We start from the raw sequence: 22,704 nt of genomic DNA on the forward strand, positions 1-22,704 counted from the left end.
GGGGCCTGACGTCATTCCAGGGCGTCAGGTCACGGGTAGGCTTGTGCGGTGACGTCGGCGGGATGACGGTCCGTACGTGTCCGGTTCGGGCAGCGCTGTGGCCCGAGGTTTTGAGTAACTTGCAATAGGGATTATCATGGTCACGTTACTCTGTAAGGGTGGGGTCCCCTAGGTACTTTGCGTAAAAGGAATTCCTATTAGCAGCTTTCTCAATAAATGAGAAAGGATAGTGTTCACGAGTACGGAACAGTTGTAACAAAAAACAAACAAAAAACCCCAAACCTAGTGAACGCAGAGACTGCCAGTCTTTAAACAATGTAAATAGACTGATGTCAGATGAACATTTAATGACTTGTAAGCTTGCCTCTGGGGATGAAGAAAGTTCTAAAATGGAAGTTCTTGCTGACCCAGCCATCTGGCATGGACTTTTACTACCTATCTTTCCCCAGTTATAAAAGTTACACTATTTTGCTGCATAGGATGTAATGCAGAGGGACAGGAGTTCTTGCAACCCTATTTTATCAGAGGACAACGGAATGCTTCTGAGGCTGTATTGGCCCTGGGATAATGGTACTCTTGATCTGGGTCTCCATAGGGTGTCTCCTGTGGTTGGGGTATAGGTAAGATATTTAGGCCAAGGGCCGGCTTTGCTGGAGGGGACTCCTGACCAGCCATCCTCATCTATGTATTTTGTTAAATTAATTAAACAGGGAAGCTATTAGACTGACGTGGCTGTAATGCCATAGCGGCCTACGCAAGCAAACTAAAACCTAAACCTTTAAATGCCTCAAAGTTAGGAAATCAGAACGCGATGGACAACGAATCACAAACAGCCAACTAGGCTTTAAGCTATAGCAAATCAAATAATCTCCTGTCTTTGCTTCCGCACTTTATATAAGTCATCCTCTCTCCCTCCTGTGAGCAGGTTTCTTCTAACCACTTCCAGTTTGGCACTGCCCCTATTCATATGGATACATGCTTAAATAAACTCTTAAAATATTTAATATACTTCAGTTTATCTTTTAATAGTTTCATGCCTTTTTTATCTGGATTCTCAAACTCAACAAAGACATCTCAAACTCCAACTCAACAAAGACATTGCCTTGGTCTTTGGAAAGATGGGTTTCTGTAGGCATATCAAGCACTTAGGTTGTCTCTAAAGTGGAAAAAAATCCATGAGATGTGATTCTTAGTTATACTTCTTAGAAGCCTCTCAAATGTGTTTTCTATAGATTTGGGGAGAAGATTTTACCTTTGAGGGAAAGTTTTCACCTTTTCCTTTCCTTTACATCATTTTTAGGAGATTTAAATTTGGAGTAAGAATGCTGTATGCTGTCTTGTTTCTGATGAAAAGAACTTGGGGGAGATACAGAGAAAACTGGAACTTACAGAGTGGCCAGATCTTCCCCTGCAGCTTGATGCAAAAGTACAAGTCTCAGAACTGGTCCTGCAATTGTACCATCAATGAGAGCACCCTTATCTGGAGCTAGGCCACTTCTAGTTTTCCTGATGAGCTCATTACTCGAGAGCAATCATCAGAATGTGTGTGTGTGTGTGTGTGTGTGTGTGTGTGTGTGTGTGTGTGTGTGTGTTTGGTAGGAGAAAGAACATTGCAGCTGAATTTGGGGCGGGTGGGTGGGGTGGATGAAGGTGAAAGCTGAGTTTCTGAGTTTATTTTGTTTGACCACATTCTCCTCCACTGAAACATTCATGAGAGAGCAGCATCTTCTCTTTAGCACTGCCATGGCATTTGGAATTGCAGACCTAGTCCTACATATAAGATGTTTTCCTCTCCTGAAACATTAATAGAACTGTGTTTTATCTCTTTTATGGAATTTAAGTAATTTTCCTTTGTATTATACAAATTTGTTTTTTTCTCATTTTGACTGTAAATGCCTTAAAGTCAGAGACCATAAATAATTTAACAAAATATTTATTGAATTCTTGCTTCATGAAAGCACTGCACTTAGCACAGGGTATACCAAGGAGAAAAAATCCTATTCTCAAAGAGCACATGGACTACAGACGGTCCCTGACTTACAATGGTTTGACCTAAACAACTTTCAGACTCTATTGCCAAAGCACAGTATGTATGCTCAAGGTACCCAACTGCTGTAAACTCCAGAAAAAGCAGAGACTGAATTATCTCTACAAGGACCTGCAAGGCTCTGATTTCTCACCCTGGATCATGAGTCCCTAGAGGAAAGGACTCTGTTTGCTTTTTAAAAAGTTACTATCCATAGGAACTGGGATGGTTAATTTTATGTCAACTTGGCTGGGCTATGGTGTCCAAACATTTGGTCAAATATTGTTCTGGATGTTTCTGTGAGGATATTTTGAATGATTTTAACATGGACTTTGAGTAAATCAAATTGCCCTCCATAATGCGGGTGGGCCTCATCTAGTCAGTTGAAGGCCTGAATAAAACAAAAGACTGAACTCTTCCAAGCAAGAAGGAATTCTGCCAGCAATTGACCTTCTGACTTGAACTACAACATCAGCTATTTCCTGAGTCTCCAGGCCTACCCTGCGGAGTTTGGACTTGCCAGCCACCATAATCACATGAGTCAACTCCTTGAAATAAGTCATATCTATATATCTATATATCTGTATCTATGTACACCAGTGGTGCCCCCAAAATGTACACATTTTAAGAGATATTATCTATATATTACTTTTCAAAGTTGAATTGAATTACGGTAGAAATGTGTAGTATGACATTCGCTCAAAAGATGGCGTTAATCAAATGAATGCTAGCGTCATTCATTGTATTAGAATTTTAATACATTTTTTTTCCTTTCTTAAAATGTATGTGCATTTTTTTGGCACCCTCTGTGTATATAAACTTATATATATACATATGTACAGACACATACTGTTGAATGTGTGTGTGTGTGTATGTGGATATATATATATATATATATATATATATATATATATATATATATATCTGTTTACCTAACAATTCAATACAAAATGAAAGCAGGAATATTTAATACTAAAAATAAATGGTAATGGAATGAATAGTTTCAATTGTAGATGTCTTTAATGATATTTTAGAAATGTTATCTATGAATATGTATATACACACTATTGGTTTTGTTTCTCTGGAGAACTCTGCCTAATTCAGGTAATATTACCTAGTGGTGAATCAAGTCATTCATCCACAAATATTTGTTTAATGATAAATCAATCAAAACATTCTACTCTATATGTATTCTTCATTTGTATAGAGTTACATTTTTAAGCACTTCTATATTCATTATACTATTTGATCCTTAGAACAATTTTTACTTTTCTACTACATTTCATCTGATTTAGGGGTAGGTCCTAGAGAAAATGTTTTAGATTTTTTTAAAAAAATCTTTTGTCTCTCAACTTGGGATGTTAAAGTTATAAAAGTGGCTTTCAAGCTTAAACAGTACAATCATTAGCTATAATTGCTTTAGGCCTTAAATAATTTTATGTGAAGTTGGTGTTCTTTATATAAATTGTAATTGACAATAAAGTGAATATAAAATGATAGCTACTAAGAAATAGGAAAATAATAAGAAAATAATTCTGAGAGGCATCCCATATGTTTCCCAGAGGTGTTGGTAGAACTGTACTCTCATTATCTACCATAGCAAGCTAAACAATAAATCTTAATATTGGCTTTTCCTTCTCCTCTATCTCATGTTCCCTGATCTCTCATGCCTGCTTACTGAGATCACCTCTCAAATAAACTACCTGACTGCAAGTCCTTGTATCAGGCTTTTCTTTGGACGACCCCCACCTCTGACACCTAAACATAAGAAGGAGTGGAACCTAACAAACACACTAGTAGTTTTACATCCTGTTTCTAGACTTTTCTAATCAAAAACCTGATTGTAACCTTACTTGGTATAGTGGGCCTGAGTTGGCAATACTGGTAACTCTGGCTAGGGAAATAAATTTGTAATCTGGGATGAAGAAATAATATTTTTATGCAAGTTGTACTTTTATAGTTTTACCTATAACTGTTGGCTTGTTTTTTATGCTGTTTAAATGCTTAGGCAACTTGATCTACTACATTTGTGTGTGTGACTTAATAGATGTATAAGAGTTTTTTTTTTAATGTGTTTAGGAAAAATCTGTTAAATATGCAATTTTGCCTTATTAAGCTTGAAGTGCTGCAGGATCTGATAAGCTAGATTTGTTATTGTCCTTTGAAAAGTCTATGGGAATTTAAATAAATACTTCTTTGTAAGTTGCATGTAACAAAAGTAACCTAAAAACCAATTAAAAAACGAATGGACTATCATCAAATATGTGAAAATAAGGAAAGAACAAATTCAACTTAAATTAAAGGTGTCATAAAAACCTATAGCATTTAATGTTAATAAAAGGGAAGATTAAATATTTAAGTACATAAATTGTTCCTGGGCGTTCAACCCATAACTCTATAAAACTGAGAATGGCATAAAATTAGAAAAGAAAAAGAGAGGAGTCTTGGAAATAAACCCCAATATCTATCTCACCTAGAGTTATGTTTTTCTAAGGCATATAATACATAAGCCAGTCATCAGTAACATTTTCTAAAAGGTCACCAAAGATACTTGTATGGGGAGTTGAAACCATCGTGGATTATACAATGTAATTACAAGGATTCTAAACTGTGGAAGAGGGAGGCAAAAGAGGAGTATCATAAAGACATGTAACTATGGCAGGTCAGAGTGCAGTGTGAGAAGGACTTGATCTGCCATTGCTGCGTTTGAAGATGGAAGGGGACCTTCAACTAAAGAAAGTGGGTGGCCTCTAGAAGCTGAAAAAGGTGAGGAAATAGATTCTCCTCCAAAGCTTCAAGAAAAGAACACAGCCCAGCTGACGCCTTGATTTTAGCCCAGTGAGAACTGTGTTGGACTTCTATACAATTATCAGATAATACATTTGTGTTGTTTAAAGCCAAAAGAACAAAAAAAGAAACTAGTTATTCATTGCACTAACATTAAAATTTAGTTTCAACTTTCATTTTGTATTAAACTGTCAGATAAACATATGGGTGTTCATGTTAGTTTTGTTGGTAGTCAAAATTCTGGTTAGAAGGATAATTAAGAGACCTATCAACCATGAGGTGGTTCAACATGTTGATTAGATACATCAGAATGTTTTAAAAAGAAAGAAAAAGTAAATGGGTACACACTACAGAAGTGATAAGCCCTGAACACACAAGTTTTACAACAGGACTCGGAAATTCCCATTATCGTGGAGATGAAGTGAACCACAAGGGCCAAACAAAAAGACAAAAATAATTTTGAGCCAATATAACAAGTTGCAGAAAGTAAATGTATTTGATTGATTAAATACCAGTGGAAATGTGTGGGCTCAAAAAGTCTCAATGACATGACAGACAAGAGCTTCCTTTAAGGAATTTTAAGATAACCTTAATAATAATGCAATTTTCATTAATATATAACTGAGGGCATTTCTTTCTTCACATAACCATGCCCCTAGTTCTTTACATAACCATTCACCATTAGTAAGAGCTCACTAGTGATAATTTAAAAAGTCTTAAAAGTTAGCAGACAATACCTTTTCAGGAATTAAATATCATTAAATATCATTAATTTTTTATGTGTATTCAAAATCAAAACACCTAAGCTAGTTTCAAATTTGAATGCTCTTTTCTGTCATTAAGGAAATATCTGAGTGGCTACTGTGGGCCAGAAAATATGCTAAGTACAGGGAATACAAAGGTGATTAAGACTGTACCTTTCTTATGAGCTTAGGGTCAAGTTAGAAAGATGTATACGGCCTTCCCTGCTCCCTGTGTCTGGGCTTTGAGTCTTTGGCATTGCAGCTCAGCAGTCAATTGTTTCTGGGACAGTACCTCTTGCAGGGTTCCACCTCCTGCTGGCTCTGGAGACACTGTTTTCTCTCCTTGTCACTCCAATCCTAGGAGTGGAACCAGCTTCTGAGCGTTATACGTTCTTGGGTGACTCACCATCCCAGTTTTGCTCCCGTAACCCTGCAAGCTGTCTCCGTTATGAGGTACAGCGCTCCTGCTTTTGGTTTACAATTGATGCCATCCTTGATGTCTTGTCATCAGCAACTGTCCTGTGGTGTTACAGCAGCGTGGCCACTGTACACTCTGCCCGTAGAGAATACATAGCCTCTGTCATCTTGCGGATGACATTCCTTCTGTCATCCATATATTGTAGTCAAAGCCATCCATGACCTCTCGACTAGGCTGCTCCCAGAGGTGTTGGATGATTTCTATTCAATAGCGTCTCCATTTTAAGTAGGATCCTTTGCAGCATCCAGGCTGTGTTGAAGTTTATGCTGGGGAAGGTTCTGACCAACAGAGCAATCATAACAGATGGGTTTAACACCCTCTTGGGAGGCGTGATGGGCTTCTCCATTCTTCTGAGTGCAGAGGTGTTCCAGCATAGCACAGGCGACCCAGTACCTGGACGGCAGCATAGTTGTGCTGATCGGCCTCAGCGTATTTGCCTACAGGGTAAAACTCTGCATCGACATGGTGCCTAGGGTGAGGCAGATTGGCCATTACACGATGTTTGAGTGAAGGGGGCCAGAGCCACCAGTTCTTCATCCACATGGAGACCATCAGGATGACTAGAGGTTTCCACACAGGCAGTACCAATATTTAACTGAACATCCAATTTCTTTTTTTGGAAAGTTTGTGTTCATGGGAACACGAGGTCTGCCCAGCAAGTTGGTCTGCACTGCTCCCCTAGCTCCACTGCTCCCGTCTAGCCGGTTAGGACAACCCGCACAGGAGGGGATACTGGTGTCCCCATCTCCAGTGGGAACTGATCTTTTCTATTTTCTGGAGTAAGAAAGGTTTTTGTGGGTAGGATAAGATCTTCTGTGGTGCTCCAAGCCTGAAATGGATTGCAACGCACCGGACTCACTTCTTCTGGACTCCGAGTGGCCCCAGCCATCTCTTAGTTCTGAAGTCTCTTATCTCCTGGCAGAATTTATGGGGAAGACCGAATGTACCCTTTTTTCCCTCGCTCCTCCACATACCTGGAACCATCAGTATATATCACTTCCTAATTTCTATCAATGTATTTTGTTAGTTTCATACTGTTTTACTAACTCTAAATCTCAACAGATTTGTTCAAAAGACCATTCTATTTTTAAAGTACTTAGTGATGTATGTATGAGATTTGCATGAACAGACTAAGCACATGACTCTTGTACATTTGGAACCTGACCATACATGTAAGCAGGATCCATTTTTGACAGATGTGAAACTACAGTTTATTTGTAATAAATAATTATATAATCTATTTATACCATGTTTCCCTGAAAATAAGACCTAACCAGACCATCAGCTCTAGTGCATCTTTTGGAGCAAAAATTAATATAAGACCCGGTATATTATATTATATTATACCCAGCATTATATTACATTACATTATATTATACCTGGTCTTATATTAAATTAAGACCAAGTCTTATATTAATTTTTGCTCCAAAAGACACATTAGAGCTGATGGTCTGGCTAGGTCTTATTTTTTGGGAAACACAGTACATGCATACGAGTTCTGACAATGAAGTTTGTGAACTTGTTGCCACGATGTTGCTAACCTTTTTTGATATCAGAGGGATTGTTCATTATGAGTTTGTACCAATTGGACAAAGAGTTAACCAAGTTTACTATTTGGAAGTGCTGCAAATGCTGTGTGAAAAAGTTAGATGACCTGAACTTTTTGCCAGCAATTCATAGCTCTTGCATTACACCAGCTCACCCAGCACTGTCAGCGAGGGAGTTTTTAGCCAGTAAACAAATAACTGCATCAGAACACTCTCCCTACTCAACTGATCTGGCCCCCAATGACTTCTTTCTTTACATGAAGATGAAGGAAATATTGAAAGGAAGACATTTTGATGACATTCAGGACACCAAGGCAAATACGACGACAGCTCTGATGGCCATTCCAGAAAGAGTTCCAAAATTGCTTTGAAGGGTAGACTAGGTGCTGGTCAGTGCATAGCTTCCCAAGGGGAGTACTTCAGAGGTCACCGTAGTGATATTCAGCAATGAGATAAATAGCACTTTTTCTAGGATGAGTTCTCAAACTTAATTGTTCGACCTCATATATGTACCATGCTTCCCCAAAAATAAGACCTAGCCAGATCATCAGCTTTAATGCGTCTTTGGAATAAAAATTAATATAAGACCCAGTTTTATATTAAAATAAGACTGGGTCTCATATTAATTTTTGCTCCAAAAGACGCAGTAGAGGTGATGGTCCGGCTAGGCCTTATTTTCGGGGAAACATGGTATATACTATGTTAAATGGTAAAGGTACATTACAGTCTGTTAGAGATGGCCAACTCCTCTGTAAGGAACAATATATATTTAGTTCATATAACGTTACGTATAGATTCTAACGTAAAAATGTTCCCTAACATACAGCTGTCTGTACCTCTAGCTCTGCTGTTTGTCCAGGTGACGGTATCTGACCAATAAAGACTTTTACCTGTAAAAAAAAAAGATATATATGGATACAATTAAGAGGCATCATAAGTGTTATAGTAAATGTCCAAACTGCTATAGGAGCAAAGAAATATGATTAGAGCTACTTGAATAATAGGGGAGGTATTGAAACTGATGTTTGAGCTGGGTCTTAATAAATGTGCAAATTTGCCACATAGAGAGGAGAGTTAGACTAGTCCAGGTGGAGAGCAGAAGGAGCAGCACCAAAGGTACAGGAGCAACAGGTAAAAGAGGCTGTGTATTCAGACTTCTCAACCAGTGTATGGGGTGAGGAACAGAATGTATGGGGAGAATGACAAGAGTTGAGGCTGAAGAAATAAGCAGGTGCCAGGTTATGGAGGACATTGTGTACCTATAAGAGATGGGAAGCCATTTAAGAATCTTAAGCAAAGTCAGGCAGAACAATTAGGAGATGATGATGATTACTAATATACAAGTGAAAAAATTCGGCCTTGAACTTATTAAGTGGCAAAGAGAAAGGGAAAAGAAAAATAGAACAGGACTTCGATCACGATTGAATCTACATGATGAGGGAGGAAATTGTGTTTGTGCCTAATGATCTCTCTTCTTCAAGGTAAACTTTTTTGGTGTTAGGGAGACTGAAAGGACAAATGAAGCCACCATGCTTCCCTGAAAATAAGACCTAACCAGAAATAAACCCTAGCATGATTTTTCAGGAGGACATCCCCTGAACATAAGCCCTAAGGCGTCTTTTGGAGCAAAACTTAATATAAGACCCGGTCTTATTTTTGGAAGAACATGGTAGGAGGTATAAGCAAAGCAGTGAAGAAAAACAAGGCTTCCAAGTGTAAGGATCTGTAGGCTTAAGCTTTATTGAAAAAATAATCAAGCAATATTGAGGTTATAAAAATTGCTTTTATTTCAAGTGTGGAAATACAAAAACCACTTACATATAAAATTTATGGGTATTCAAACATCCAAACTTTAAGTTTTATATTAGCCTCTTATAAATGTAATTAAATTTAATTGAGACAATATTCATAGCAGGCATAAATATAAAGAAGATTGTATTTCTAAAAATTAAAATACAGGAGAAAATAATACATTCTGTCACTGATAAAAGCACAGAACTGTAGAAGTCAGTACCATAGACTTCCTAACACCCTCTCCATTCCAAAAGAGAACTGGCCGACAATTATAGGAATCTCATTGATGTTGGCTGTGACCGGGAGAATGGCCACGTGACCTATTCCTGACCAATAAGACATGAGGATGCGCGAGGTTTGCTGGAGAGTCTCTGCGGAAGGGTTCTTTAAGTCTATCATGGAGATACATAAAAATTGTTCACCTTCTTTCTCCGGGTGCTGCTAGGTCTGAATGGGTCCATGGAATAGCTACAACCACCATGCCACCAGCTTGAGAATGAAACCGATACTAAAGATAGCAGAGCAGAGAAAGAACCTTGTTCCTTGGTGATATACTGAGCTGTGGAGCTCACCCTGTTTGAACTTCCTGTTACTTGGTATTATAAATATCCTTACTGTTTAAGCCATTTGAATCACGGTTTTCTGTTACTTGCTGTCAAAGGCTTCTTGAACTAAAATAAGAACTAAATGTAGAACAAAAGTAAACATTAACTGATGGTAATAATGTACTGAATTAAATTTTTTCCTCTTGGTAAATCAATTTCAGTTACAGTCATTTTTTATTTCATTTTAATTCCTTCCCTGTGAGTTGTCATTAATCATTTTTTAATACTATCACATCTAACCATCTGTCCTCTTACATAGTACTGCTGATAAAGACAAACAGAATAGAGACAAGCAGCAGCTGAATCTAGCTCTCTGTTAAGATGCAAATAGATTGTCTCTCTTTTATAAACAATGTGAAGTTTAGTAGTAAACTTTCTGATGGGAGCCCATAGAGACTGCATATGGAGGAAAGAATCTGATAATCTGCTAATAACTGTTTTTTAAAAATAAAAACAACTAAGCAGTTTCTTAAAACTAGTAATATATCTTTCACTTACTTGCATCCTGGCTATACTGGGAACATTCGTATACATTTTTACTAACTTAAATTAAAACAGTACATGCAAAGTACAAGCATAGTGTTTGGCACAAGGTATTCTTATTAGCAGTGGTCTACTTAGAGAGAACAAAATACTCTGCTAAGTCTAGCACTGAATGTCCCAGTGTCTCTAAAGCTCCCACTAGTTGATTTGTAATGTATCCGCTTGCCTTCCTGTGGCTTGAGTTTTGCTTTCCTCCTTTCAATACACTTGAAAAATTCAATCTCAGGGCTAGTGTATGCCTTTCATTTTCAGATGCAAGCAGCAGCTTTGGCATTTCTTATCACAAAAAATCCATATGAGAAAGCTGGCAAGCCCAGTGAACTTCCTGGGCGGAGAGGGTTTTCTATCAGAGCTGGCAGGGTTTGATCATCCACCATCTTCAGAGTTTGACCATTGAGTTGGACAGATCTGCAAAGGAGAAGGACACATCCACGTTAGCCCAGTTGTCCATGCTCCACCTGCTCTATAAAAGTCGTGAGATCTTTTTAAGATCAAAAAAAGTTTTTGTGACAGCATATATTACATAACATGTATTTCTATACTATATCAGTTACACATTAGACTTAGATATTCTTTAAGCCACATTGGTAGAGTTAGTAGTTGTGACAGAGACCATGTGGCCTGCAAAGCCTGAAATATTTACTGTCTGGTCCTTTACAGAAAATGGAACACAGGTAATCTATATTAGGCAACAGGATGGAAGTAGAAAAAGGATAAATGTGACATAACTTTTGGATTTGTGGCAATTTACTTAATGGAAAATAATTGAAAACTTTTTTTATATAAAGCAAATACATATATAGAATGGAATGTAAATTTCACAAATTTAACGTAAAAAATGACAGTCAATGAAACTGCCCACTTGTAACTATGCCCATAACCCTGTAACTCCCCTTCCTCAGGATGTATGCACTCATTTTTTTTATATTGTTAAGATATTTTGGTAGGATGTGTATTGCAGTGGTGAAACAAAAAAGATTTTGTTTGGCTAAACCACAGATTCCAAAATATTTATGTTTCCTTTGCATTTCACTGTTGGAATGCAAACTCAAAACTGAGTCAATAATGGTTAAACACAAGTGTTATTTCTTATACATCTATATTATTATTTAAGTCAAATGAATACATGCTCACAGCAATAAATGCAATATAGACAAGAGCTTAGGAAGAACGCTTTAGTCTGCTTGTAGTTCTAGTGATAGTTATACTTCCATAATGCTAAACGATGCTTATATCTGTATTATCTTTTTCTCAAATGCTTTTTACATCATGGAAAAAAGTTAGCACTTTTTTATTGTTGAAAATTTAGAAGATTAGTTAATGTCAGAGTTATATGTACATCATATATGTAATACATGTAATATATGTAGAACACTTAAAATAATGCATTGCATATAATAAGCACTATAGAATATTATTTATCATTGTTATTCAGAAATAAATATAACAAAAGCAACCTGTTAAATCATAACTATTTTTTAATATTTTGATGTATATTCCTTCATCTCTTTCCTATGCCTGTATAAAACATACATATTTTCATTTAAACCAAATGAGTATACTGTACATAGTCTCTTAAATCTAGATTCTTTTTCCCTTGACACATCCTAACATTTGCTCACAGCATAAAAAATTCATCCACCACATCATTTTACAGGCTGCACAGGATTCTACTGTGTGAACATATTAGTTATTTACTTAATCATCTAATGTTAGACATTTGCGGTTTCCAATTTAGCATTATTATAAAGTTTTCTTTTTTAAAGCTCTCTCACACTCTATCCTCACTATCAGTCAGCAAAATAACTGGGTTCCGCTTAACCTTGGTTGGTAGTCCAGCTCTGGGCTCTGCACTTTAAGACATGTCAATAAGATGCCCCTGATCATGCTGGAAGATAACAGCCTGCATTGCGGTTGTACTTGTTCCACATGCAGTGGGGTTTGTTTTCATGCCTGTATCACATAGGTTTTTGAGATGGGCTCTGGAGGAAATGCCACGACCATCACCAGGAAACCACAAACAAAAATGGGTTTTGAAAACATCTCTACATGACAGTGATAAGAGCTGTTCTGCATGACATTAAGGAACATTTACAAGGGTACAGCAAAACATTTCAGAAATACTTTTAAAGAGGCTACAGAGTTTAAAGGTAAATCTGATCATTGTAAGTTAATACTGCTGTGAGTTAAGAATGAAATATGGGCAAGATACTAATAACATCAGCCTATGTTGTTTCATCAGCTATAAATGTAGCTAAAGGATGCTATCAGTGTACTGAGTGTAAGCTTAAAGTACGCTGATTATTTCTGTACTGGGACAGGCAATGAAGGTAGGGTTTCATTTGAGGGGAGTATCTTGTTTCATATTTTGAAGTCAGTAACATGATGACAAAGAAATAGAAGACATGCTTGCGAAGTGTCTGATGAAATACAGCTGGAAGACAATCCAATTGTCCTTCAAATATTTGAGAGTTATTTTGGAGAAAATGAGTTTTTTGGCATGGTTCCAGATTAAGGGTAGCAAACTCAAATGCCCACAAGGGCCAAGGAAGTAACATATGCAAGTGCAAGTAAAAAAGATGAATGACCTGCCTAAAGTAAACAATCCCAATTCAACTCCATTTAATTGGAAAAACAAGCCTCGAGTTGCCAGAGTATCCCTTTTTAAAGACAAACTAGAAATCCAGATATTTTAGTAGTTATCAATTGAATGTTGATAACTAATTAAAAATTAAAAATAACAGAGTGAATGCCAACCACCTCCACCAGAAAATGAGAAAAAAATTCCTCTAAACCAACTTGTTCTCAGGCATGAGGGGTAGTTTCCAACCTCTGCTCTGGAGAACAGAACTAAGAGCAGAAGAAAGGCACAGAGAGACTCAGTTTATCCTTGCCAGAAAGAACCGTCACCGGAAGAAACTGCGAGCTCCAACAGAAGAGGAATCAAAGAGAGCTGAATGGCCTTAGATACCCACCTAACGTGGGACTAAAATGATTTCCTAGGACACTTCCAATTTTACAAATATTATTCAATTATTTCAGAAAAGCTTTTCCCTTATCAGCATCAGACATCAGTATGCTAAAAATACCCACTTCAAAAGGGGTCAGAACTCAAATAGAGAAAAGTGTCTGTTACCCAAATATGCATTATTTACAACAGGGGGGGGGAAGTTTAAACAGTAGGGAAATGGGTACGTAATTTTACAAAACATGCAACCCATTAAAAATGTCTACAAAGGCTAGATGTGGTTCCCCCTCCCATTTTCCCATTAGAGGTTGTATGATTACAGTTATAGTAAAATAAAGCATAGTGGAAAATAAAGGAATGGTACCCAGTGTTAATAATACTTGTCCATGAGAGATAGGACTTTGGAGAAAGCATGCTTACTGTCCTTGTTCAGGTTATGATGCTAAATGTCACTGAAAATATCACTCATATAGTATTTGCAAAGATGGGAGGAGACAAGTGGGAATTTTATAAACTCTTAATTTTTTTATGCTGTAACGTGGGAATAGTCATGATGAAAAGAGCTCCTTCCAACACACATTAGACTGAAATCTGACAATGTCTGTGCGCCTAACTCTTCAAGGCTCATAGTCATTCTTGGATATTCTGTTGAATGTGGTCTTTTATAAGACATGTTCAGTGACTGGCTTTTAAAACCAAAATGTATTTGAACCAACTTCAAATAACCCACCTGAAACGTACATTTTTGGCCACTTTTTTCTTACTCTAATTAATTAAAAAAGCTACTTTAATGCTATAAGTATTATAGCACCCAGCTCACATAGTATAATATTTTACACCAATCCCATGTCCTCAACAGCAATTATATATATGTATGTTTTGTTTTAGTGACAGTGTTATGGAGAATTACAAATCTTTTTAGAGCAAATAATTTAAATGCATTGAGTGGGTCTTGATATATCAAGTTGTTTTGAAATGCAAACTACTCCCTAAGATAACTGCTAGTTTGTGTTCATATCTTTTTGCTTTGGACTCTCAGATTGAGTTATACCCGTAGTAATAAGTATTCATATATAAACTTCCTGAATATTAAGAATTCTCAGAACTTGAAATAGTTGAGTTTCTTTTTCTCCCTATCAACTCTATTCTGATAAATAAATGTTTATTAACTCTATTCTGCTAAATAAATAAGTGTTTATAAATAAATAAATTTAGTGTTTATGAAAGTTTGAAATGAACAAGGAAAAATACTCACTTGGAAAATAATCCATCAGGTTCTGAAGGTTTTACAACGTATCTGTCCACTTGTTTGTCAAATAAATAATATGGTAACTGCAAGTGCTTGGTGACATTATGGAGGTTTAATGCATACAGAGTCAAATCTCCTTCTTTATACCTTGGGCTAAAAGCAAATAGATTAACTCAATAAAAATATTTATTTAATTTAAGCAATTAGAAACTTGATTACAAATATAATTATGGGTACTAAGCATTAGTATCAATAATGATGATGGGCCCTCTTTTTATCCTTCCATTTATGATAATATAAGAACACTGATGTGGTCCTATTTGAAAATGTAATTAAAAGTATTGCTCTTCACACCACCACTTTCTGGGCAAGAGCACTCTGAGATCTTTGCTGCTTTGCCAGGCTGAGTTGCTAGGAGGAAGCTAGTCAGCCCATTCGTTTTCAAACATAGGAAGGTTAAATGGTAAAAAGTGAATTTTGTGGGTTCTTGTGAATTCTAATTATAAACCATATAAACGGCCTTTTTCTAGTCTTATGAAAAATGTGAGACGAACAAGAAAATTAAATCTATTGATACTTTTCAGAATTTATCCATCCAAACTACTCCCTCACTTCTTCCTAGTGGGGCTCTCACTATCCATAGAGTTCTATGGATAGCTCTCACTATCCATAGAAACGGTAGGTAGTTATTTTGGCTAGAATTAATATTTTAGAATCATCCTATCAAGAAAGACAAACTGAAAATAAGGAGGAAAAAAAATCTCTGAGATTTAGGAATATATTTCCTACCAAAGACCAGAATACTGGACTACAAAAATCTCTTTAGCTTTTCAACCCCAGAAATTAGGTCGAAACTTTTGAAAACAAGATTGTTTTTGTTGTTCTCCTTCTTTTAATTCATCTTTTTTATTAAGTGTATCAGATATGATACAAGGGAATAAGTTATTCATATAATTATTCATTGATTTGAACTTATACATATATTTATACTCACTCATTGTCATTCAATGAAATAATTGTTCATATAAAAATACATTTGTACCATTCTTTATTGAAATTCAGAGTATATTTCTACTATGTATTGTGACAATTAAAATCATTGTGAAAATCTTTGCTAGACTGCAAATGCTAACATTTAAGATATGTTTTTTAAGTTAGACTTTGGCACCATATTTCTATGAATATGGAAAAACATAAAGAACAATGACACAGCTTAGACTCCCTGGGTAGATAGAGGACAACAGGGCATTAGAGTAGGAAGTTATGTGCTTACTAATTAAAACTTGTTGGTTGGTAAAGAGTATGTTGCATACTTACTGGTTGATGTTTGTGCAATGAAGGTATACTCGAAGTTTGCTTCTGTCTGGACTTTTCACACTTGCCATTAATACATTGGTGCCCACCAGTTTCTTGAACAGAAGAGAGAGCCAATAATCCTAGATGGGGTGGTTGGGAAGGGAAGGGACAAAAATAGATCTTTACTTAGTATTTAACAAAAACAATGTTGAGCAAATAGTTATCTTACAAAGTATGGGACTGTTTTTCTAGAGGTATTTAAATAGTATTCATCTTCTGGCTTGTGTTACCCATGAATCTGAGGGCAATATCTTGTTTGCTGCTTTTTATCACTGGAGGACTATGTTTCCACAATTCAGATGGCCATACCTACTAGGAGATAAAGCTCAAGAATGCAATTCAAGGTTCAGAGGCAGTTTAAATATTTTTTGTTGTCTGACATACAAGAATTCTAAGCAAAGCTCAAAGCAGAACTTTTAGACACACACACACACACACACACACACACACACACACATGTTTTAAAACAGAAGTTTTATCTGTTTAAGAGATTAAAATAATTTCCTTTAAAGACTTATAACCCCCTAATAAATTAATGGGTTAGGCAACAATCATCATTAGTAGCTATCAAGGTCAAAAAAAGAGAGACAACCAGACATTAGATGTCTCTTGCTGGAAGCACACAACATCATCAGAACTCTTGCAAAAACAAAACAAAACAAAACCTGAATAAGCTCAATCCTCTAGTTCTAACTACTAGTTTACAAGAAATACAGGGGATAGAAGAACATGTTAATGATACAGAAATAAAATCTAGGATGTGGGAAACACTATAAAACAAATTACCTGGTTTCTTTAATTAATAAATTCCAAAGGACAAAAAAAGAGAAGGAGAACTTAAAGATTAATAGAGTTAGATATATCAACCAAATGCAATACGTGGACCTTGTGGATTTGAACATACTACCTATTAAAAACATTTGAGACAATAAGGAAAATGTGGAACACTGACTACATGTTTGATGATATTGTGGAATTATTGTTAATATTTTAAGTTCCGATAATGATATTTTGTTATGTTTTTACAGAGAAGATACAAACTGAAATATTTACAGATAAAGTGATATATCTGAGATTTGCTTGAAAGTAATCCCATAGAAGGGAAGTGAAGAGTGGGTAGGATTATAGATTAAACCAGATTGGGGAGTCATATAATTTTCTCTCTACTTTGAAATTTTTCATAATAATAAGTTAAAAAAAAACAAAAAACCATTCGATATATACCCCAACTCTTCCTTTTTGAGCTGAGGGTAAGTAGGCTCAACAGGGCAAACAGCTTTGGTTTCTCTGCTTAAATTCAGATTTTCACTTGAGACAAGAGTGGAATCAATGAAATGTTTTCAAAGGAGACACAACTTTCGCATGGTTCAGTGACTGAAGGGTCGAAAGTATACAAGCGACAGAGCCAGGATTTGTACAGACTCTTTAGAGTAATATGCGACAACTGTGTGGCCTCTTAACAAATCACCCGACTTCATCTCAATTAGAACTTCCTCATCTGAAAATTGGATCTAAGACACCTGCCTTGCCACCTTCCAGAATTGTTATGCAAATCAAAGAAGAAAACAATCATGCACAATGGGTTTAAGACCAAATCCCTTGGATTCTTGCAGGTGTCAAGGTTTCCATTTATTCTTGCAAGGTTTTTTAGCTGACTGTGAACTTGAGGAAGTATATTTAGTCCATATACAAAGGGTTCTTAAGCCAAAGGTTTATGTTTGGGTACTGAGAAGATTTAGATGACATAACAAATAGCTGGCACTATTGACAACAAATGACAGGATAACCTGGTTAAGTTCTAGACAGTGTACTCAAAGTGAATTTAGTAAAAATTATCTATCTACCTTCCTTGTTCAAGGTCCATTTAAGAAAGGGCCAGCAGTAGATTTTGGACATTTGTCTAATGAAAATTATCATGTTTGATTTAACTCTAGAGATGGCTCATAATATACTCGAGAAAGATAGATTCCTTTGTGTAAGATCATTTTTCTAAGAATTTTCTAAAAGTTATGAACAGTGTGCTCCATGAGCTTGGACTACAGATTAAAAGCAATTTTATTGGGAAATTTATCTACAAACCACAAAAGCCTAGCTTATATTTTGGCATGTGCTTTTCGCAAACTTAGCTTTTCCACAATATTCCTAATCCCCTTAGGAATTAACTGTAGAAAACAGATATCCTCAAATGACATTTTAGACTATAAAAATAAGGGTTTTTGATTTCTCACAGCTATATCTATATCATATGTATATAGGTGGCTATTTACATAGAAAGGCTACAATTTCTGATCTAGCACCAGATGCAGTTAAAGGTAGTGTGAAAATGAGATGCTATTCAAAAATATCTTGAAGATTGTCAGCAAAATAGCCAATTCTTAAGGTGAGAACAAATGCATGGTACTAGCTTATCTTGAAGTTAAGTAAATTATGATTTCATGATATAAAAAAGCCTCGGATACTGTGGCAGTTTTAACTTTGATTTACTTTGTAAAACATTTTTTTGATCCAAGTTTGATATCTTATAAAATTGGAGTCATAAAATTTCATATGATCCCGTTTTAAAAAATCCCACACCATGGGGTGGCCGGTTAGCTCAGCTGGTTAGAGTGTGGTGCTGATAACACCAAGGTAGCCGGTTCAGTCCCCACATGGGCCACTGTGAGCTGCGCCCTCCTAAAAAAATTAAAAAAAAAAAAAAAAAAAAGCCCACACCATGCCCCAAATGGCCCACATTAAAAACATTATTCCTGGGTTTCAATTTCTTCTCTTGAGACACAAACAAATGTTAGAATGGATGATTTCTAATGTTTCTTCTAATTCATCTTTCTATGGTTTGACTACTTATTGACAGCATTGAATTTATTGAGAGGATTGACTACTCATATGAAATTAATAAAAGATGTACCCTAACCAATTAACAGAAATAGAAAAATAATGATCACTTACAGGTAAAGGTTCAAAATTTTCATCTACTAAGTGGTAGTTTCCAGCTCCAAAGAACACTTGCCTCATCACCACTTCGATGCCCATTCTGGCCGAAAGGCCCAACTTGTCCAGCCACCTGGAAGAGTGAGGTCCAGCTTTCTTCAGGTTTGGAAAATGAAATAACTCAATTCTAATTATATACGATTCTGTTTTATTCATCTACGTGGGAGGACTTGACAGGAAACCAGAAAAAAATGGTATTAATTGTAAACAAGTCATTCAAATGAAATGGAGACTATCCGTCTCTTCACATGTTTTCACACTTCTGCATGATAACAAATCCTGGAAGATTATTAACATGCCATAGAAATCCCCTTTAGGGTAAGACAGCATCTACAATTAAACAATTAGTCCTTGCCCTTTGGGATGAGGTCTAAAGACTACAAGGTTGCTTGCAGTCAGCAGTAGTAAAATGTGAAGTAAGTAGAATCACACCTAGCTTTTTTATGGACACCTCCTACTCCCCATCTTTAGCTAATGGCAAAACAAACATTTCCATTCTTTCCTCTACACCTCATGCCCCTACCCCATGAGCACAGACAATTTGTGCTTTAGTTTGGGCTCATAAGAATGAGGGTAGGAGAAGAAAGAGTAAGTCTCAATGTGAGGATATAGAACTATAGATTAACAGTGTTCATGGAGTTATGGAATGTACGTTAACCGGTTGTTGAAAGCAATCGAGTTTGTCCTGCTTGGATGAAGAGGTGATTTAGTAAATCTTTAAATTTATTGGCAGCTCCTCTGTTGTGACCTCATACTTCAGGCTATAAACTTCTCGGGAATCTACAAATACTGTGTAACTATGTGTACTAGCATCCTTCTCAGAGGCAAGGCTCTAGATACACTCCTTTACAAAGTATTATTATTATTATTATTATTATTATTATTATTATTATTATTATTATTTCCAATGTACTTCTTTAGAGGAGAAATCCTTGGCATGTTTATGGACCATACTGAAGAAACAACACTTCTAAAACAATTCATTCATACAAGGATTAAATTGGGGCACACGTTAAAGATGTCCAACAAGCTTTAGTAAGTCATTTTCTTGCAAAATCTGGCATGAAGTTTGGGGCTCAGCCACAGAAATCATCTCTGATCACATTTTTGGCCGATGAATGGTTTTAACCGAATGGAATAGGAGCATGTGCAACCTGATCCCTAAGGCGAGTGCTACTTCACTCACATAAAGCCAGCCGCAAAGGTGTTGGACAGCAAGGGCGCTCCACCCCCGTATGCAGAGCTTGTTTCTCCCAACCAAACCTTCTTGTGGGGTCTGGTCTTCTTAACAACCTATGGAACAGGAAGGTCTCCATGGTCATTGCAAACAAGCTGACAAATGACGGTGTTGAGGATTAAGGACAGTCAAACCCTTGTATTCCCAGACCCACCCATTCAATATTGTTACACAACAGTTCATAGCCATTTAGGTCTTGGACAATTTACTTTTATTGGAATACTGGGTGTGAAAGGAATATAAATAATCCCATTCTTATGGCCTAGGGAAGTTCATTTAACCAAAAGGCTATTAGAAGTATTTTTAATTTTTAATCAACATACATGGATAAGACTTGATGCTAAGGGGGACCGAAGGTGAGTACGACCTAGTACCTGTTCTCTAAGATTAGAAAAGCACATAAGTGCGCGCGCGCACACACACCCACACACACACACACACACACACACACACACACACACTAGAACAGCTAAACTAGAGAATAAGGATTCTGGTTTTATATTAAAAAGAAAAAAAGACTATTACCTGGAAAACTTTTTGTACAGATAAAATAAAAGTGTCCAGCACATCAGGGTTTAGAAAATCTTCTTTGGTGGCAATTCGTCCATTCAAGTAGTAGCTAAATTATTCAGAGAATACTCAGAAAAAAAATAGCAACCTTTATTTTCTGCTTCTAAGTTAATTGTCCAAATGTGCTCTCCTTCCTACCTCTTCCCACTCTCTGTTATAAAAAAGAAGGCAGAAGTTCTGCTTAGGAGAGACCAGGATGGAAGGGGATCAATTATTCTGTCTTGAGAAGACACAAGTGCAGGTACTTTTGGGTTACCTGTCCTTTGGCAAGCATATTGGCTTTACCTACTTATCTGTTCCATGAGTTAAATAATAGTGTCCCTTGATCTTGCAGAAACCATCACATTATTTAAAACAAGTTAAAATTTTTGTTTTGTTAATATTAAAATCCTAGTAAAGTCCTGCTTGAGACACTATTTGTTTCTTACTGGAACTGTAAAGTCAATTAGCCGTTAAATGGAAATAATTTTTTCAATATTAGATAAGAAGTAAAGCTAGCATTACTTTCTTAGTATGAAGAGCAGGAGACATACTTACTGATGCCACGTAATTGAATCAATCACTCCGCCCCCAGCTTTCAGGAAACTAGAAAAAAAATAATCTATTATGTTATCACTTAATTCATATACACAATATACCGGGGGTATCAAAAAAAAAGTATGCACATTTTAAGAGATGTTATCCATGTATTACTTTTTGAAGTTGAATTGAATTACAGTAGCAATGTATAGTATGACGTTCGCTAATCAAAAGATGGTGCTAATCAAATGAATGCTAGCATCACTATGCGACAGGGCGGACAAAGAAAGTGGCAGAAGCATGGTTGTCGTTTGAGGAGCATAAGACAATTTTGAAGTGATAATTGAAATTCGAGAATGTTGTGGAAATACAACGACAATGGAGGTGTGAGTATGCAACAGAACCTCCAACCTGCCTAACAAATGCACGCATTCGTGATGAATTTGAGACTCATGGTACTGTGTATAGAAATTGAAATGGCATGCGCAGCGATACAAGTGGACACTTTGGTCAACGTTACTCAAGCAGTAGTTTGCTATAGTCAGAAGTGTCTGGACACTGATGGTAACAACTTTGAGCACCTCTTGTAATTGCAGAAGTCCACCGTGATTTGTATTCATCTTTTGTTGTCAGTATATATTGAGTAATACAATTTTAATACAGTTTTTTCCTTTCTTAAAATGTGTATACATTTTTTTTGGCACCCTCTGTATATGCACAATATATGCACAAGAGTTTTATTCCCTAGAAATGGGCTGGTTACTACTTTAGGATCAGGCAAACACAAACTTCCTAATTTGGATACAAATTTTGTCATAGGTACCATTTGCCCCAAATCCTTGGTATTCTGAGAAATCAATGTCTCCTCTTCTATAAACCATCTAGTCAGGAAGCAAATTGTTTAACAACAGATGGACTATTGAGGATTCTCCACCAGAGAGAAATATTATTTTTAAGAAAGATAGTTCTGCTTCCTGGAGCTCTTACCTCCTTAGCATCTTAACAGTCTTTCCTCGAGGCTGGCCAACATCAGGACCATAAAGTTTTGCATTTTTGAAAGTGGATTTTCCTAGAATTTCATGCAACTCAATAAAATCTTCTCCTAACTGCAATCCATCGATGAAAATACCAGCTTTCTTCTGGAAGCTGTTAGGTTCTGAAAGAGCAATTCTCAAAATAATCACCTACCTAGAAATTTCTTATTTAAAAGCAAACACTATAGCCACATATAAAAGTAACAAAACATTTTTCAAATTACAAAGCGTTAGAATCCAAAGCCAAGGACAGAAAAACA

At 36.3% G+C, this 22,704-nt stretch overlaps 1 protein-coding gene and 1 pseudogene across 1 annotated transcript in view; one reads left to right on the plus strand and one right to left on the minus strand.

The window, feature by feature from the left end:
• Window positions 1–62: 62 nt before the first annotated feature.
• On the plus strand, window positions 63–6,544 carry LOC117022087 (transmembrane protein 163-like; annotated as a pseudogene).
• A 4,194-nt stretch (window positions 6,545–10,738) lies between these two features.
• HPSE (heparanase) overlaps window positions 10,739–22,704 on the minus strand; it is a 31,988-nt gene continuing 20,022 nt past the window's right edge. The window contains exons 5-12 of the mRNA XM_033106646.1: window positions 22,398–22,566; window positions 21,429–21,476; window positions 20,847–20,940; window positions 20,271–20,377; window positions 19,043–19,157; window positions 16,058–16,176; window positions 14,747–14,893; window positions 10,739–10,931 (exon numbers count right to left, since the gene is read on the minus strand). Coding sequence (XP_032962537.1) covers window positions 10,772–10,931; window positions 14,747–14,893; window positions 16,058–16,176; window positions 19,043–19,157; window positions 20,271–20,377; window positions 20,847–20,940; window positions 21,429–21,476; window positions 22,398–22,566 — 959 coding nt within the window. The 3' untranslated portion in view covers window positions 10,739–10,771. The remainder of the gene's footprint in view (window positions 10,932–14,746; window positions 14,894–16,057; window positions 16,177–19,042; window positions 19,158–20,270; window positions 20,378–20,846; window positions 20,941–21,428; window positions 21,477–22,397; window positions 22,567–22,704) is intronic.

Source organism: Rhinolophus ferrumequinum, chromosome 5 (genome assembly GCF_004115265.2).
Source record: "Rhinolophus ferrumequinum isolate MPI-CBG mRhiFer1 chromosome 5, mRhiFer1_v1.p, whole genome shotgun sequence".
In the NCBI taxonomy this organism is placed as follows: Eukaryota; Metazoa; Chordata; class Mammalia; order Chiroptera; family Rhinolophidae; genus Rhinolophus; species Rhinolophus ferrumequinum.